Source organism: Dreissena polymorpha, chromosome 12, assembly GCF_020536995.1.
Source record: "Dreissena polymorpha isolate Duluth1 chromosome 12, UMN_Dpol_1.0, whole genome shotgun sequence".
Lineage (NCBI taxonomy): Eukaryota > Metazoa > Mollusca > Bivalvia > Myida > Dreissenidae > Dreissena > Dreissena polymorpha.
In genome coordinates, this window is record NC_068366.1 from 36,727,184 (window position 1) to 36,747,877 (window position 20,694).

The window sequence follows — 20,694 nt, forward strand, 5'->3', positions numbered from 1 at the left end:
GCCCCAAATCAGCATGTGCAATCTACAAATGGATTAAGCTCGGTTTTCTCATAACGCGACTCGGTAAGTAAGTATGTGCACAGGTTAATCAGGGACGACACTTTCCGCTTTTATGGTTATTTTCGGTACAAGAAAGACTCAGCAAAAAAAACGTTTTGGTGGAAAGTGTCGTCCCTAATTCGCGACCGATGCGAACTGCACAGGCTATTTTGGGACGCCACTTTACGCACATGAATTAAGCCCCGTTCCCCGTTTATTGCACGTTTAATTCTCATGAATACAATTCGTTAACCCATTGGTAAGATATGTTATGAATCGGGGTTCAAAATCTGTTTTGCTTAGAATAAGATTCCAACTTGACATCGCTTGTTTTGCTAGAAATGAGATTCCAACTTGATATCGATTATTAAGCTGGAAATGAGATTCCAACTTGATATCGCTTGTTTTGCTAGGAATGATGTTCCAACTTGATATTACTTATATTTCTGCGGGGCTTAATTCATATGCCAAAAAGCACGAGCTGATCAGGGACACGACTGCACGGGCTGATAAGGGACACGACTTTATGCTTTTGGGGAATTTTGTGTGCAAAGGAAGTCTTTTTAAAAACAACAAGAAATGTGTTGGTCCAAACACTATGTCCCCTTCTGCGGCGCTTTGATTTATTAAAATAAAATCAATTGGCAGGTTCAGATAATTATCTCCCTTTAAAGCTTCCTACTTCCCTTGGATTTGCTTTTTTGACCTTGACCTTGAAGGATGACCTTGACCCTGACCTATCAACACGCAAAATGTGCAGCTCCATGAGATACACATGCTTGCCTAATATGAAGTTGATCACTTCAACATTGCAAAAGTTATGACAAAATGTTAAAGTTGGAACAAACAAAAAAACAAACAAACAAACAAACAAACAAACAAACAAACATGTTTAATTATTAAATATTATGCATACAACCCCCACATACACTTATTAAAACATCATTTTATGTACCTAACCAATTAATTTATGTGACAAAGTAGTCAAGTATATCTTTATATTTTCCAAAATAGTGTTGGTAAAATGAAATAAAACTGGCGCATGTTGAAAAGGCACTATTGATAATATATAAGGCATTAAAAGTACATTTGTATGCATATGTACTCACAAACACTTACTATAGGCCTGTACAAAGCAAAGAAATTGCAACAAAATGGCTGGAAATTAGGTATTTGTCACAAAAAAGAATGATAAAGTTGCTGCTCCCATAAGGTTTCCTATTCTTCTCCAGATGGTATCTATGTTTTCCCAACATGGTCACTAACAACGCAAATTTCTCCACAAAATATAGTTTTCCGGAGAAACCTGCTGAGAGGTTATGGCAGACATGTGTAAGTTTGTATAGATCCTTTAATTATTGTAGTGGCTTGAAAATTAAAGCAGTTTTTCTCCCCTTAATGCCTGAACATGGCCCATTTTGCCCGATCTTCTACTTCAGGGAAAACATTTCGCTCATTTTTCAAGAAAATTTGTCAGGATTTTTTCTACATGTAGGCAAATACCTTTGTTATCAATGTTAATACACAGTTGTTTGAAATTGGACTTTGATTTTTTTTCCAAAATTTACTTACCCTATGTAAGTTCACGCTAAAATATACAAAGCTGCTCGGATGGTATTATGCTGCTCACAAGGTATCGGGTTTCATTGGGTGGCTCCTGACTGGACTACACAGATGCGCAGGCAAGTCTGTGTCTATGCTTTCAGAATATGGCATTTTGACTGTTGTATACTCATTTAGTATTCTAATTGTATAATAATATTAACGGAAGATGTGTAAATCATGGAGGTTTTTTTAATTTAATCCCGGACAATCGTTCCCAATGACAATCTTTCCTATGCTAACTTTGAAAACTCAGAAGTCGTTCCTATGTCGTTTTGACCACCCGGACAATCGTACCTTCGCTAATTTGATAACCCGGACAATCGGTAACTTGTTCTTATGATGTTATGCACACGAATGCACATAAGGAAGTGAGCACATATTTACATGTATACATATGAGACGCGTTCTGAGAAAATGGGGCGTAATGCATGTGCGTAAAGTGACATCCCAGTTTAGCCTGTGCAGTCTGCACAGGCTAATCAGGGACACTTTCCGCTTTTATGATATTTTTCGTTTAAAGAAAGTCTCTTCTACACGAAAATCCAGTTAAGGTGGAAAGTGTCGTCCTTGATTAGCCTGTGCGGACTGCACAGGCTAATCTGGGATGACACTTTACACACATGCATTATGCCCAGTTTTCTCAGACCACGACACATATATACACAATAAAATATGCAAACTTAAGAAAACAAAAACGACAAGAAACACATAGGTACATTTATAAATACAGCTGGATGTATACGAGTCAATAATGATTATTCAAAGCAATAAACATAATTGCAAAGACGTAATCGGTGGCCAACACTCTAAAGGCATTTAACCATCTACATGCTTACAGCCACATACTGATCGCACAAAATCTTTCTGTTGGCGCCTCACAGTCTTCTTTCGCAAACGTTTCGCCAACGACTCTATTCTAGAAATCCAAAAGTAGGTGAAAATCGCCCCCCCCCCCCTTATTTTCAAAACTATGGGGAGTTTTCAGAAACAGAGCGGGGGGAGGCATAACCAAATTCCATCTTTATACATTTAAGTTTTAATATTTAATTGTTTGTACATTATCACATACCATCAAGTTAGTGAACTACAATGGTAACTGCTTAATTAAGACAGTTGCGTTATTCCTTTGGTTGTCCAGTTGTATACTGGGCAAGGCAGCGGTGTAACTCACGTGGTCTTCAAAGTGCACATTAGTTGAAATGGAACGTTTTCTGGTCGATTGATCCAATATGTTTTATCAACAGATGGCACGCTGTCAAGCACCAATATTGTTGTCTACTTGAATACTGTTCATGCCAGCTGTATAACTAATGTGGTTATACCTTTTAGCATACTGTTAAATACAACTTTTTAATCTTATGTTTGTTTGTCTTGATTGTATACATGTACTGTAAATGGCAGCTATATAAAACGCGTTGTTGTCTAATCATGTACCGTTAGTCAGATGTATAAATGCATGTTGTTTTGTTACATATTGTTAGTCAGCAGCTGTATGTTTTGTTGTTGTATTACATACTGTTCATGTCAGCAGCTGTATGTTTGTTGTTGTGTTACATACTGTTAGTCAGCAGCTGTGTGTTTGTTGTTATATTACATACTGTTAGTCAGCAGCTGTATGTTTGTTGTTTTGTTACATACTGTTAATCAGCAGCTGTATGTTTGTTGTGTTACATACTGTTAGTCAGCAGCTGTATGTTTGTTGTTGTTGTGTTACATACTGTTAGTCAGCAGCTGTATGTTTGTTGTTGTGTTACATACTGTTAGTCAGCAGCTGTATGTTTGTTGTGTTCATACTGTTCATGTCAGCAGCTGTATGTTTGTTGTTGTGTTACATACTGTTAGTCAGCAGCTGTGTGTTTGTTGTTGTATTACATACTGTTAGTCAGCAGCTGAGTGTTGGTTGTTGTGTTACATACTGTTAGTCAGCAGCTGTATGTTGTTTGTTGTGTTATATAGTGTAAGTCAGCAGGAGTGTGTTTGTTGTGTTACATACTGCTCATGTCAGCAGCTGTATGTTTGTTGTTACATACTGTTAGTCAGCAGGTGTATGTTTGTTGTGTTACATACTGTTAGTCAGCAGCTGTATGTTTGTTGTGTCACATACTGTTAGTCAGCAGATGCATGTTTGTTGTTGTGTTACATTCTGTTCAAGTCAGCAGCTGTGTGTTTGTTGTGTTACATACTGTTAGTAAGCAGCTGTGTTTGTTGTGTTAAATACTGTTAGTCAGCAGCTGTATGTTTGTTGTTGTGTTACATACTGTTAGTCAGCAGCTGTGTGTTTGTTGTATTACATACTGTTCAAGTCAGTTGTGCAATAAAGTGTTCAATCTTCGTTCTAAATTCAACAGACTGTGTTGCAGTGACAGACAAGAGTTTCCTTGTTTCAAGCTAGGGGAGGCACAAGTTTTTATTTTATCATTTTCCTTGTCAATATCATCAATTTAATACTATTACAAATATTACACTTGTGTAAGTTATTTATAAACTAAATGAAAGTGTTAAAATATATGTAAACAAATCCTTATATTATACTATAAGTATAATAACCGAAAAAGCTTCCGCAAAAATAGGACAATGTCAGCTGAACTACCATGAACTTTTCATATCCTTTTGCTTTACTGACAATAATGTGGAATTGATGGTCCTAACATTCCATGCTAAAACAATTTTCAATGAAGAAGCAAACTACAACTGTATTTATTTATGGCGTTTTACATTTTTGTTGAGTGCACACACGTGACAACTGAAAGATTCGCAGTTTGTGTGAAATATGATGGGAGTTGCTACAAAATGATAACTGCACAGTAGTTGAAAATCACTTTATTTTGGAATTATATTAACATGTATATATTTATCTGAATCAACAACTTGTAACCAGGAACAAAAATATATATAATTTCAAATGTCCAGCCATCTTATATCTAAAGAATGGAATCTAATACCTAAAATAAATTACTATTATTAATAGATTTTCTCTGTTTAAATTCTTCACAGCACATCCACACAAAAAACACAAGTATTTGTAAACATAAATGCATAAACATCAGGAAAGTACTAAAATGTCCCTATCAAACAGTTTCTTTTCAAATAAAACATTAGGATGTTCTTTATATTGAGAAATCCTGTTAATAACAGACACATATTTGTTTACAGTAGAAAGTATACAAATTGTTTTAAAACTTTTTAAGATTTTTTTTTCAATAATGGAAGTTTATTAAATTATTATATTTACAATTGTAAAGGAAAAGAGCAACATTTCAGAAACGTTTGTCTTCAAAAGAATAGCAGGTAATACACAAATAAAAAAAACAAAACCAATAAATGCATAGTAATAGATTGTACATTATTCGACAAATATATGGAAAATAATCACATTTCAAACCAAGCACATGAAAAACAATATATCACAAACTTGTAAATGAAAAAAAACAAATCACAATATAAATAAAATAGTACATCACTTTAATCAGCTTAAATACTGTAGTGTAAATCGGAAAAGTTAATAATATAATATATATATATATATATATATATATATATATATATATATATATATATATATATATATATATATATATATATATATATACAAAGTATGCTATAAAATATTTTCAAACCTCATATCACAAAAATTCCAGTTGGATATATCATTGCATACCAAAAATGGTTGGACGGCAAAACGCAATGGAAGGATTGTCGCTATCACTGATAATAACAATAAAATAATGTATTAAACAGGTTTACTTATAATTGTATATCATAACTCACATTTAGTTTTTGGAAAAATAACAACAAAGTCATAGTTCATGGAACAACAATCCACGCCAATCAAGTTAATACTGTCATACATACAATTTGGATTTAAAAAACACCAAAAAACATGCTTTATATAATAAACCATGCAAACCTTGAAGAAAAAAGCAGACAATAACGCTGTAAACAAGCACAAAATCTCATTTTTTGTAAAGTTCATGACTGAAGTATGATGGAAACCAATTTTAAATTGTCACAAAGAGTACATTAAAAGTATCCATGCCCAACTTCATATCCCTTTTTTATCACACAGTAAAGCAACTCAGTTCACATTCCTTGGGCACGCCACAGATTTACTTTGTGTCACAAAGCAGAGCCACACCTCGCAGGGTCCAGTGATCGGGATTCTTGTTAGTCTTCAGTTGGAGTGGGAAGATGTATGTCAGGTCAGTTCGCTTGGGCTTCTTGTACACAGGGCACATGTAGATGGTCTGGGACGGCCCCTTCTCCACGTTGGTTGCAAAAACGTGCACCACCGGTATGGGCGTGTACAGGACCTTGGGCGTGGGCTCGATGAGGCGAGCGTTTCTACGATCCCAACCGGCACCGTCCAGGTACAGCCCGTAGATGTACACACCTGGGATGGAGCAAAGAGTTTATGTATAAATATTGTGCAATTTACTGATAATAGTAAAGGGCTAAAAGGGAAATAAGCAAGAAATTTATTTATTAATAATGTGGAAAACAAAATGCCATAAAAGAGGTTATCCGAATATATAGCATCTAAAAAGTAGTTACCTTCATTTGGAGGACTGTGGACATCTTCCTTCATCATCTTGGTGACCTCATTGTCAAGTATCACAGAGTCGAGGGCCCAGCCCTTGTGGGCACGCGTTATCTCTTGTCTCATGGCAGTCAGGAAGCCCTGGCAAATGGATAAGGACAATATTTTGAGGGGCCCTGGCAGAGGTGTATGTAAAAAATTGTATATGAATGCATTTGTCCCTTAAAGAAAACTACACAACAATAAAAAATTTACCAGTTCACAAGGAAATTTTATTATAGAGTACTCACAGTGGGATTGAAGAATCCGGTCATCCAGAAAGTGGTGGGACGGCCCTCAAACAGCCACGTGTGGAACTGCTGGTTGCGGTCCAGGAGGTCGGTGAACCAGAAACCGAGAGTTGCAGACTCCCAGGATATCTGAGTTGGATGGAATATAGTACATGATTTTATTGATTTTTTTCCCAAATATTTTGAGTGTTTACTGTTTTGCAACAAAAAATTGTTGAGCAGATAGAACCGTTTTAAATTTAACCTTTTTATAAATTCTCCCATGTGAGCGTAGTGAAACTTAAATTGGATGTATCATGTATTGAGAAATTTAGTTTTTATTTCAAGAAATATTCAAAATAATTCTTTAATGATTCGAAATGAAGCCTTACCATAAACTTAAGTTAATTTTGATGTATTTTAATAACAAAACATTTGTATTTAAATACTAAACATTCATAACCTTTTGAAGAAACACAAAAAAAACCACACACACACACAAAACAGATAACGGCTGCAAATGCAAGTTAACCTTTTTCCACGATGTGGGCACGCGAGCATCAAACATGTTATCGAGCGCATCCCTCAAGTTCTCACTCATGATGATGGTACCATCGATGGCAAGCTTCAGGTCCTTCAGGTCGAGTCTCACCCTCGTGATGACCCGCTGCATGCGGTCGATCTCCTGGCGCAGGAAGATGTTGATTGGCTGCAGGTGACCCATCTTACGGAGGCGCTCTCTCACCTGTGTTTGTATTCGGTTAAGTTTGTTTCTTTAATTGGGTAATGATATATGGAAAACTAAGTACAAACTAGTTTTTGGCTTATATTTTTGAGGTTCAAATATAAATATATCAGGTTATTTAATGTCATGTGCCGGCATATGTATTATTGAATTTGTATATTTTTTTTTTTCTCACATTTGCTCACAAGAGCTGCTACAATGTTTTTATTGCGATATTTTTTGTCCTGCGTAAGTGTAGGGAAGCTGCTTTCTTGGAATTTAAATTTGTATAAAGTAACATACATGTATGAGTAACAAGTATTATGAAGGATCAAGGTTATATACTTAAGATTCTGGGTAAGCATTATAATGATAGATTATTCTAGATTTAAAATTTGAACAAAGGCAATGGGGAAATTTGCCAGTCAAAGAGAGAGAAAAAAGCCAGTCCAGGGTTAAAGGGGCCAGTCAAGGGGAAAAAGTGGCCAGTGAATGGGAAAAGTGGGCCAGTGAAGGGGGAACTAACCTCATGAGCAATGTAGTCCTGTGGCAGTTTCTCTAGCATGTCGTCTGCCAACTTGTAGACGACACTTTCACGGGTCTCACCACCGCCACCACCAGCGTCCTTGGGCTGGATGTTCACAATCGTCTCTAACATGCGATTGGCAGTGTTCGTAGAATAGCTGCACAATTACACAGGGGGTTTAATAAGGTATTATTAGATGTTTTATCTATTCCAAAAAGGTTTGAGTGTTTATCTTATACTTGCATGGAAGAAATCATACAGCATTTTTATTCTTACATTGCAGATATGAAAATAAATGCATGTTTGTGATTTGCTACAAGAATTAAACTTGTGTTTTTTTTTCAATTAGGGAAGCATTCAAAAATGTATCCAATCATCATTCGTGTATTGACAAAATAACAACCTGTGGTATAAACTAGGATCAATTTACACCTTGTAAAATACAGTCAATAACAACCTGTGGTATTAACTAGAATCAATTTACACCTTGTAAAATACAGTCAATAACAACCTGTGGTATAAACTAGGATCAATTTACACCTTGTTGAATACAGTCATCACACAGTGTAGTGACATCATTTTGTTCATGTTTGTGACATCATTTCTTACTTTTTTTCTAGCATTTCTCTATCTGTTTATTTTAATGGTTAAGGTTTCCTAAGCCACGCTAACTCATTGAATTAAAGATTCACATGTGCACAATTTTTGTTATAAATATCTTGTAAAAAATCATATTTTGTTGTTGTTTAAGACTTTAGCACAGACAACATGTACACATACGCTTAAACTATCTCTGGTGACTGACCAATGGACCCGCGTCATGTGAAAATGGGTCTTATGCAATTGCACAGGCTGGGCTGGAGCCTATTATGACATAAGACCCATTTTAACACGATGAGGGTCAGTTTGTGAACAATAACAGTACAATACCATAGTTAACATTGTTGTGCAATACTTGTCACAATGGAACCACTTACCGCCTTATAACATGCAGCAAGTATGTGAAGATGACTCATATGAGAGACAGAAATTATTTTATCCAAAGCAAAAAGGTACCATGTGACATTGCAATAAGATGGCACATGATACCTTTTTGCACCAATAGGGTGACATGGGAATGGATTAAGTTTACCTTATGAAGGTTTAACTTCTAGACCAGGTGCCATTTCATCCTTGTAAGCATTAAAGTTATTTTTTTTACAATTATTTTATTTGTATAAAAAACAGCTGCTCCCCAAAAGCCATTCCCTCTCAATATTAACTTTTATTATTCAGAAAATTTAAGATTTTTTTGTACTTGTACTAAATATGACACATATATACTAGTCAACTAGATATGTACTTGTACTACATATGACACATTTGTACTGGTCAACTAGATATGTACTTGTACTAAATATGACACATTTGTACTGGTCAACTAGATATGTACTTGTACTAAATATGACACATTTGTACTGGTCAACTACATATGTACTTGTACTAAATATGACACATTTGCACTCTTCAACTAGATGTGTTCTTGTACTAAATACGACACATATATACTAGTCAACTAGATATGTACTTGTACTAAATATGACACATATATACTAGTCAACTAGATATGTACTTGTACTAAATATGACACATATATACTGGTCAACTAGATATGTACTTGTACTAAATATGACACATTTGTACTGGTCAACTACATATGTACTTGTACTAAATATGACACATTTGTACTGGTCAACTAGATATGTACTTGTACTAAATATGACACATTTGTACTGGTCAACTAGATATGTTCTTGTACTAAATATGACACATTTGCACTCTTCGACTAGATATGTACTTGTACTAAATACAACACATATATACTAGTCAACTACATATGTACTTGTACTAAATATGACACATATATACTGGTCAACTAGATATGTACTTGTACTAAATATGACACATTTGTACTGGTCAACTTCATATGTACTTGTACTAAATATGACACATTTGCACTCTTCAACTAGATGTGTTCTTGTACTAAATATGACACATATATACTAGTCAACTAAATATGTACTTGTACTAAATATTACACATATATACTAGTCAACTAAATATGTACTTGTACTAAATATGACACATATATACTGGTCCACTAGATATGTACTTGTACTAAAGATGACACATTTGTACTGGTCAACTAGATATGTTCTTGTACTAAATACGACACATATATACTAGTCAACTACATATATACTTGTACTAAATATGACACATATATACTGGTCAACTAGATATGTACTTGTACTAAATACGACACATTGTACTGGTTAACTAGATATGTTCTTGTACTAAATATGACACATATATACTGGTCAACCAAATCATTAGCAGGTTATTAGAATATGTTATATTTGTATGATCAATACACATTCATATAAGAAAGACCTTAATCAGACAGAGGTGCTACTAGATGTACATACGTGATGTCTGCATTGGAGTGAAGTCCAAAAGCACTCCGGGCTGTCTGACAGTGGCAGACTTTCAATGTAACCCACATACTCGGTCAGATTCTTGCATTTTGGTATCTTGTAACCTGCAGAAAATTGAGACAGTGAACATGGTTTCATAGTACTTTGTTTTAACAATATATATGAAATAAATGAAACTTCATTTGAGTAATATGAAGAGATAGAAAATATATACTGTATGTGGGTAAACATGTTAACTTCCTACATTGAGGACTAAGAACAATACATATTTGAGTAATTTAGTTTAGTTGAAAATTAAACAACAGGTTTCAAGACATAGCAACAAAAAAGTATGAGAAACAGCCACTTCCATAGGCCATATAAGCTTTTTAAATAATATTATTAGGACATTTTTTAGAATCATTTTTATATCAGTATGTCAGCTTAATATTTTGTAATTAATATAGTAATACAAACATAATTTGCAAATAACTTCAAACTCTACCAAACAGCATAAATTGATTAATAAAGACTTTCCCTTGACAATGAACAATGACTTTTAATATAAAATGTACGCCATCTTACCCGTGTAGAAGGCAAATGTGTCAGCAAACATGGCTTCACTGAACCAGACACGAGCGTACGTGTTGAGGAGACGCTTGTCGTAATCATCAGTGACACGACCTCCGTACTGCACCTCTCCAATCATGTAGCGCACTGTTGTCCACGACACACCCTACAAATAAACATATCAGGTGGAGGCTGAAACTAGAGTTTCTTTTAGGAGAGAAAAAAGGACACCTCTTGCCTCCAAATCCCTTTCTCCAAATACCATCAGAACATAAATGATGGTAGAATTTGTGTTAGGTTTTCAGCTTAAAAGAAACTCTCACCACAGAGATATTAGACTAATTTTAAGCATAACTATACCCAAAGTTAGAATAAACCAAGGTCTGAGATGGTTTAGAACTTCAATTCGATCTGTCTGATCAAAGTAACCACCTGATAATAACTCCTGTCTGACATTGAAAAATATACACACACACCCCAAAAAAAGTAAAGTAAATATTTTTCGACAGCATCAACCTATTCTTATATGTCACTTTTTAAAAAGCAGGATTCCATTTAGTCGATAAAAGTTCTATTTGGTATGAAAATCTGTGTTTCAACACATTTGATCCAGTCCAGAAATCAACCATACCTTCTTTGGATCAACATCATCCAGATGGTTCTGAACAAACTGCACTGTGGCAGTGAAATCCGATTGGTTGAACTCGTATGGTATGTTCCAGCCAATCGGGCCAAACTTTCTGCGTTCCTGCACCGTTGTGTGAAGGAAGGCTACACCATACAGCATCGGCTTCCACTGAGGCAGGTTGCTGTACTCCAGTTGCTCCTGAAATTGCAGAGACATACCAGAGTGAGTACCGGACCTGAGAAACAAGCAGTAATGATAATAGATCTTGAGTCAAGTGGATCTGGATAATGGCTCGAAAAGTAAGGGTTCATTAAATTGCAACAAAAGCGCCATCTTGTAACCCAATATGCCAGTTTAAAGGTCAAGGAAACATTGATCAGTGAAGGATCACACATATCAATAGCAGAAAATGACAACGGCGCTACTTAAGAGGAAGCGAGAGATTTGCCATAGAAATAATTTTATGACCAATGCCCACCAAAGTAAATAATAATTATGTGTCTGGCCTGTGAATAAAACCTGCAATCTTCAAATTTGCAGTGCAGTGCTCTAATAACTGAGTTGACCACGCTATACCATGATGACCTACAACACTTTCTGAAATGGCCAAATAAAACAGTGATGACACACTAAGGGGCCGTGATGACACACTAAGTTACCTGGGTGACAAGAGCGTAAGTTCTCTTGAGTCCAGCCTTGACCCCCTGTGGCGGCTCGTTGGTGAACTTGATGCATGACTGCAGCAGGTTGATAGGGAACTTCTGGTTCTCCTCTGATGTCAGCCAGCAACGGAACGCATCGTGTACGGACTCAGTGGTTGTAACCTGAAGTTTGGTTTACAATTTTGTGTTGATACATCGTTCTAAGTTCTATGAGGAAGTTAGATTGGTTTAATATACATTGTATTGATATAGTTCTATGAGTAAGTTAGTTTGGTTTAATATATTGTGTTGAAAAATGTTTATAGTTCTATGAGTAAGTTAGTTAATTTGTTTTATGTCTTCTTTCTTTTTTTCTTAGTGAATATGTCTGTATTGTTTATACATGTAGTATACTTTTAAATCAATGAAATGAACATGGCTATAAATTACAAAAAAACACTTCAAAATACAAGCTGTAAAGCTGTTCATGTAGTTTCAATGGTAACTAGATGTTCATGTACAGTTTCTATGGTAACTAGATGTTTATGTACAGTTTCTATGGTAACTAGATGTTCATGTACAGTTTCTATGGTAACTAGATGTTCATGTTCAGTTTCTATGGTAACTAGATGTTCATGTACAGTTTGTAAGGTAACTAGATGTTCATGTACAGTTTCAATGGTAACTAGATGTTCATGTACAGTTTGTAAGGTAACTAGATGTTCATGTACAGTTTCCATGGTAACTCACTGTGTCCAGGAGCTCATCCATGAAGTCCAGCCCAAGATGGCAGTTCTGTAGGAGCACCCACTTGCCCTCTGCCATGGAGACCTGGAGCAGCCTGCGCGCATGCACGTCCTGACCTTGACCCATGGAGATTGCGCTGCACTCTGAATTCACAAGGGGATCACATGTGGTATAGAAGAACAAGAACAACCATTTTGTTAGAACATACACAAACATTTGGCAAAGAAACATATCAATAAAATGTAAACAATGCCAAGTTGTTCTAAAATTCCCTATTATTAATCAACAGTCTCAACAAACTGTATTTATTCATAATCTTCACAACTTCCCACCTATAACTCTTCACCACTTCGATATGTATTTTGACACATTTGTAGTCGCTTTGAAAGTTACATTTAATTAAACACCTTTCTTACTAAGTTCAAGTTTTAAAGGCTTCATTTCCAACCCTTAGTTCCTGATGAGCGGCGAACAGTATAAAACCTGAACAGACTGCGAGGTACTCGCAGGCTGGTCTGGTTTTATGCTGGTTGCAAAAGCCATTGTCACTTTGCTTTATATGGGGTAAAGTGTTTAGGATGGGAATACAGGTTATCTCAACATGGTGAACATATCAAGAGGCCGATTAAAAATTTCGGCAACACCAACGAGATTACGTACGTATGTTGAGTTTCTTGGCGAGCAACATGATGTTCTCTGTGGGGTCGGAGCCCATCGTTAGGAAGCAGATAAGAGGCGCCCTCTTGGTAGACTCTTTATGCATCTCCTCCATATTGAGGATCACTGCCTCCGCGAACTGGAGGGTGAAAGGGGAGATATGAGCCACAGCAGCAAGCGCAAATCTTGATTTTGATGGAGTAAGTTTTTTAAACAATCATATTGTTCTTTGTTAATAGTAGTCTCAGAGAATAGCATTTGAGAATAATTGATATACCTATAATTATATACTGATTATGACTGTATGAATTCTTGAAAGCAATGTCAATTCAAATTTGTAAACCGTTATTTCGTGAATATCTGATCTCAAAAAGTGGAATGTAAATTCTAAATTACATCTGACATACTAAAAACAAATTAATTAAAACCCGAAGTGAACTGAGCAGCTCTTATTTGTCATCTCTCAACACTTTCTTACCCTGGGTCCCAAAGCCTCAGAGATGTACTTCCTTGCCATGGGTATGGCTCTGTCCGGGCACCAGGCTCGGATCAGGAGCAGCTTGCGCCAGCTGTCAAGGGTGGTAGAGTAGCCGTCAGGAATGGCGACCTCCTCGGGGGCATCCTCGTCAAACCACGCCTTCCAGTTCTATTTATAGTCACATTAATGGCATTGAAATATTGGGAGAAATGAGCCTAGTTGTGGGAAAACTGGGCTGAATGCATGTGACTAAAATGTCATCCCAGATAAGCCTGTGCTGTCAACACAGGAAAATCAGGGACGACACTTTACTGACGTGCATTAAGCTTAGTTTTTTTTTAATACAGCTTAAATGCATTTTTACAGTCAATTATAAATCAACAGCATCATGTCTGGTGTTGGATTAACATACAACATGCTCAGAAAATGTAAATTAATATTTCATGAAGAAATCAGACCAACATTTATTTTCAGCTGAAGGACTGTGAGGACTGCACAGGCTAATTGCGAATGACCATTTACGTACATGCATTAAGCTTAGTTTTCCAGTGCACAGCTAAAATTATGTTATCACTCTGATCAAACTACAAAATTAGGTTAACAGGAATACAAGACAGTACCTTGTCATTCCTGCCGACTTGGGCACAGATCTGTGAAAACTGGGTAAGCTTGCTGAGCTCAACAAGGTTCAGCCAGGTCATATCCAGGATCCACTTCTTCGGCTTTGGCTCCACGGCATTTAGATCGAGCGCAGCACCACCCTTGATGAAGCACTGGAACTCAGAGTGAGAAATGCGGTTCTGGTTCATCTCAATTTTCAACGTCATCAGGATCGTGAAGAGGAATTTGTCGGCCTCAAATAGACCTCGGGCGGTGTAGGCGAATACTTCAAACGTGAGGTACTCAATTATGTTATGTATGCGCTTGGCGGTGATCGGGGATTTCTGGGAACGGGACATGGAATTGTCGAAGAGTTGCAGGAATTGTCTGAGGGAGGTCTGGTACATGACGTTCACAATGCTCATCTCAACGATCAAGAAGTACATGATGCTACCGCGGTTTGCCACTGCAAACAGGAAAATGGGAGATATTAGGTTTCACATGGGTATTAAACAACCAAACAGTGCCTATTGTCTTTTCTCATTAGGAACATGAGTATCTATTATTTTTTCCAAACAAACAACAACAAAAAAAACATTTCAAAATGCCACTTTACCAGGCCTGAACTCCTCTCGTGCTGTGTTGATCTTGATCTCGGTCTCCGCTGCGATCTTGAGTTTCTCGCTGACCTCCTCGGCGGTACGTTTGGTGGTGGAGAGCACCTCGATTAGAGACTCGTCCTCTACCAGGGAGCCCTCGGTGGACGTGAGGCGGTACAGCAAGTTGTCCTCCAACTCTTGCATCTTGCGCTTGTTTGCTGTCACCTCCTCCAGAAGGTGCGTGCGCTCTTGCTCCAGTTCCTGGAGGTGTACAGAAGAGTTTTTTTAGGGGAAAACTTTGATTGCTTGGGGCAAGTACTTTAATAAGTTGAGCTCCATAAATTTTGGATCAAAACTGGATTTTTGCTTTGAAGAGTATCAGTTTCAAAGAAAATTACAATAAAGACAGCAGACTGCACAGGTTAATCTGGGGTGATACTTAAAACACAGGCATTCAATCCCATTGTTTGCTGTGACCTCCTCTAGAAGGTGCCTATGCTCTTGTTCAAGTTCCTGAGGTGTGAGGAAGAGTTTTATTGGACAAAATTAATAGGTCACCCCGAGGTACTAAAAACTTAAATGATCACTTAAGATGATAGATCATTTGATTTTGTATTAATTTATTTGTGACCATGTTTAACTTTGAGTTTATTCTCTACAAAATGTAAGGAATAATAATCACATAGCATGTTTGGATCACAAATTGCTTGTGATATACAAAAATTAAGCCACATTTTAATCTTAAGTTAATTGACAGTTTACTTAGTTTGCAATCAATAGTTAGGGTGAGAATAGGAAGTTATTTAAGGTAAAAAAAGTAGTCTGGTACAAAAATTGTCTGGCAAACATAATCCTGGCAAAAAAGTACAAAAATATCATAACTGGTCAACAAAAGTAACAAATAGTCTGGTTTAAAAAGTACACACTTGTCTGGTAACTTAAAGAAGACATTAGTTTGATTAACAAAAGAAGGCAGATGGTCTGGTCAAATAGACAAAAGTACAAAAACAGTCTGATAAACAAAGCACTGATGAGCATTGCTCAGCAAATGGGGCGTAATGCTAGTGCTGAAAGTCTTGTCCCAGATTAGCCCGGCAGTTTGCGCAGGCATATCAGGTACAACGCTTTCCCCTTATCTGGATTAAGCTAAGATGATACTTTCTTTAAATGAAAAATACAAAAAAAGCGTTAAGTGTTGTCCCAGATTAGCCTGTGCAATTTTCACTTACACATGCATTAAACCCTGTTTTCCCAGAGCGAGGCTCATATATTGTGTCTTGTTCTGAGAAAACTGGGCTCAATTCATGTACGTAAAGAGTGTCGTCCCAGATTAGCCTGTGCAGTCTGCACAGGCTAATCAGGGACGACTTTTTCCGCCTAAACTTGATTTTCGGTAAGGAGGGACTTCCTTGAAACTAAAAATACCATTAAAGCGGAAAGTGTCGTCCCCTGATAAGCCTGTGCGGACTGCACAGGCTAATCTGGGACGACACTTACGCACATGAATTAAGCCCAGTTTTCTCAGAACAAGACACATATATTCTGGTAAACAAAAATGTACCTGTTTCTCAGTAAGGATGACAACACCTAGCAACTGGTCCTCCAGTCCCTTCATGGTTACAGTGAAGTCCACAATGGAGGTCCTGGCAGATATCTCAGGGGTGTACCTTGGGTTGCCCAGCTTCGTGGTGATATACAGCATGAATCCCTTCATGATGTCAACCTCCTTGTCACCCACTTTCACCTGCGGTCAGAGGAGGTGGATTAAGTTAAACCTATTTATTTTAGCTTGATTTACAGGTATGACAAAATGGGGTTCAGATTCACAGGTGTGACAAAAAGGGGTTCAGATTAACAGGTGTGACAAAATAAACTTGTATTGGAAAGCATGTGATTATAATGTACAGTTAAGATAAATCAGATTTGTCATTATAGTTCATACTATGTCCGAAGTCACATGTTGTTATTGGATAGATTTACACAATAAATTAAATGTCTTATAAATTATACTTTCAATTTCACCTGCATTCAAGGCAAATAGTGTTAACAGGTAAAAGAAATAATATAAAAAAACTTATGTGCTTTTGGTAAGGACTTTTAAGACATGCTTTATAAACTCAAACCTTTCCCACTCAGGAGCAAAGTAGAAGATAGCTATATGCAACCAGCATAAGACCAGAACAGCCTACACGTAACTGGCAGTCTGTCCAGGTTTTATGCTGTTTGCTGCTCATCAGTATCTTAGGTTTGGAAATAAATTAAAATGTGCAAACCTTGAAAGTAGAGCCACTCTTGATGAAGTTCTTCTCGAGCACGTTATCAAGGGCGGGGTCCAGCTCCTCCCCCACATCCTCTATAATCAGGGGCCGCCCCAGGGACAGGGCGTCCTCCAGGTGGGATCGGAAGTACTTGTGGTTCAATGATGTCAACTGCAGATAAGATAACAATAATTCAAATTCCGATAGGATCCCATTTTCAATAATCCTAGGGTCCCATTATAAAACTGCCAACTGTCAAAGCATATTTCTTGCCTTCCTATACATAAAATTGTGCGAACCTGGTATAATTTTAAAGATAAATCTGTTCTCTTTCAATAATTACAATCAAAAAGATACCTTTTTGAAATTTCTAACAAGTTATCCTAAATGCAAGCTACCTTTAAAAACTTGGTCTTGATAGTGAGTTTTAAACCAGAAAAGAAACTCTACTTTTGAAAGGACAACAGGCAGACACCAAATTATTTATTGGAATTTAACCTGTAGCTCTTTCTTGGCCTCGCGGTTCTTGATCCAGATCTTCCCCTGGCCCTGGGGATCGATCAATAGGGGGTACCGGGATGCCTTCGTCACGATCAGACCATTCTGGATCGAGAGGTCGTCGTTGGGCAGCCCTTCCAGGTTCCACTCGCTGATCGTCGCGTTGTCTACTAGGAGCTTCACAACATCAAGGTCCTGAGAAGAAATGTTATTTCAAATTATTGTTAGGACAAATTGTTAGAAGAACTCTCTGATTTCACATTGTGTAAAGGCAAACACAAGTCATAGATACATTATTTACCCATTCATACTTTCAACACTTGTTTTATGCTGATAACAAAAAATGTAATCAACATTTATGAAAAATTGAAACATCTACAAAAACTTGCTGATGAACAAAAATCCAAGGTGTAATACGTCATATAATGAACATTTATGGCCAAATAAAACTTTAACCTTTTCCCACTTAGAAGCAAAGTGAAAATAGACGTGTGCAACAAACAGCATAAAACCAGAACAGCCTGCGATGAACTCGCAGGTTGTTCAGGTTTTATGCTGTTTGCTGCTCATCAGCATCTAATAGTTGGAAATGAGGCCTTAAAAACTAGAATCTAGTAAGAAAGGTCTTTAATTAAATATAATTTTCTCAGGGACTACAAATGCATCAAAATATGTATATAAGTGGTAAAGGGTTAACAAAAACTTGTTGATAAATAGTATGATTCCATACGTCAGAGAACGGGATCTTGGCATTCATCATCTCCTTCTTCCAAGTCTTGCTCAGCAGGGTGCGGAACTCCTGGTTGAAGGGGCCACAGTACGAGAGGAAGCCCGTACTGAGCAGCACGTCCCCTACCAGGCGCTGAATTTGGGACTCAAACCCCTTACTGGCTGCGGTCCAGCGCACCCTCTCACCTCCGAGACCCTCGATCAGAGCGGTTGCATTGGTCATCTTACGTCTGCATGCTTCTGCGTCTTCTACCAGCGCCTACATTTAACAATTATTAAACAATACAAATTATTTATTAAAAAATCTAAAAATTATTTATTTAAAATGGTTTAATAAAATTTATTTCAATATATAAAACATACAATAAATCAATAAAAGATCTGCAATACTAGACAATGTATATACAAAGATTACAAGCATAACATAATTTGTATACAAAACAACTAAATTCATTTCAAAGATATACATAGTAAGTAGTATAGCCATGAATAATTTGACTTCACCTTAAAAAAATGGCATTGCAATTTAAAAAAAAAAATTAATTTAAAACAATGCAGCCTTTCTGGATAATTTGGTTCCCTCTTATCACTTTAATATTCATTATCTTTCCATTTCCAACCACCAGTCTCTCTTATCAATCAGAAATTTTTAGATAGTTGAGCCTTGTTCTCAGAAAACTGAGCTTAAGGCATGCAGTCTAAACAGGCACATCAGGGATAACACTTTTAGCCTAGATTGGAGGGAAAACTGAGCTTAAGGCATGCAGTCTAAACAGGCACATCAGGGATAACACTTTTAGCCTAGACTGGAGGGAAAACTGAGCTTAAGGCATGCAGTCTAAACAGGCACATCAGGGATAACACTTTTAGCCTAGACTGGAGGGAAAACTGGGCTTAAGGCATGCAGTCTAAACAGGCACATCAGGGATAACACTTTCAGCCTAGACTGGAGGGAAAACTGGGCTTAAGGCATGCAGTCTAAACAGGCACATCAGGGATAACACTTTCAGCCTAGACTGGAGGGAAAACTGGGCTTAAGGCATGCAGTCTAAACAGGCACATCAGGGATAACACTTTCAGCCTAGACTGGATTTGCTTTAAAAGAGTCCTCTTATATTAAAACATATTCCATTAAAGTGGACTTCAAAGGCTAATCTGGGAACAAACACTTAACAGCACATGCATTAATCCCAGTTTTTAAAGAACAAGGTTAACAAGCAATATGGTCCCCTACCAGCTCCACCATTGTCAGAAATTCCATCATTGTCAGATCTTTTTATATGTTGTTGCCATAGCAACCAGAATGTTTACGTAGGAACAAAATTAAATGACGTGCATAATGTCGATATTGCCATCTATCCATGTTTCAAGTTTTATTAAAAAAATATACAGAACTTTTTAAGTTATCGCAGGATCCAGAAAAGTGTGACTGACAGACAGACAGACTGACTGACAGAGCGAAAACCATAAGTCCACTCCGGTGAAACCAGGTAGGGGACAATAAACACTCTTCACAACTTCAGTTTGTTCTCAATTTCCCTCACAGCACCTGTTTCTCAGCCATGGCAGCATCATACATGGCCATGACGGCTGCCAGCTCTCGGTTCTTATCATCTAACTGAGCCTGCGCCTGGTTCAAGTCTGACATGGCCACCGACAGCTTGGCCTCTTGAACTGCCAAGTTTGCCTGAAGTAAATGAGTATTGAATCAGCATTTAGTGCCTGTTTGCAACAATATATTGCAACATAAAGCGAGAAAGGTGTTGACATTTATTGGAAGGGCTTTCTTTTTTTTCCTAAGTAAAAAAACAAAGATTTGAATAAATTTTTATGTTTTACAGATAGACAGAATAAAACTATATTTAAATAAAGAGAAAAAAAATAAACTCAAAACATCCATATACATTTTTACTTGCAAGGTATCACAACCAAAAACATTGTTGAATCTACCACTTAATCTCCAGATGTGCTGTGTCAAACAAAAATGGGTGTTATGCAGGTTGCTCGAGACTAGCCTGCAAATTCATGCAGTCTGTTCCGGAGTTAAGGTGTTGCCTATTAAGTTGTGCACAGTTTTGTGATCTCATTAGATGACAGGGTAGCTTCTCACCAGACTGTGCAAATGGGCAGAAT

At 37.0% G+C, this 20,694-nt stretch overlaps 1 protein-coding gene across 1 annotated transcript in view; it reads right to left on the reverse strand.

The window, feature by feature from the left end:
- Positions 1-4,449: 4,449 nt before the first annotated feature.
- Positions 4,450-20,694, reverse strand: part of LOC127853551 (dynein axonemal heavy chain 5-like) — a 117,255-nt gene continuing 101,010 nt past the window's right edge. The window contains 20 exon segments of the mRNA XM_052388130.1: positions 4,450-6,034; positions 6,196-6,322; positions 6,472-6,600; positions 6,983-7,195; positions 7,701-7,857; positions 10,169-10,200; positions 10,202-10,281; positions 10,742-10,892; positions 11,358-11,552; positions 12,014-12,178; positions 12,746-12,885; positions 13,403-13,538; positions 13,878-14,045; positions 14,498-14,943; positions 15,094-15,337; positions 16,638-16,820; positions 17,350-17,505; positions 17,833-18,027; positions 18,563-18,820; positions 20,111-20,248. Coding sequence (XP_052244090.1) covers positions 5,751-6,034; positions 6,196-6,322; positions 6,472-6,600; positions 6,983-7,195; positions 7,701-7,857; positions 10,169-10,200; positions 10,202-10,281; positions 10,742-10,892; positions 11,358-11,552; positions 12,014-12,178; positions 12,746-12,885; positions 13,403-13,538; positions 13,878-14,045; positions 14,498-14,943; positions 15,094-15,337; positions 16,638-16,820; positions 17,350-17,505; positions 17,833-18,027; positions 18,563-18,820; positions 20,111-20,248 — 3,597 coding nt within the window. The 3' untranslated portion in view covers positions 4,450-5,750.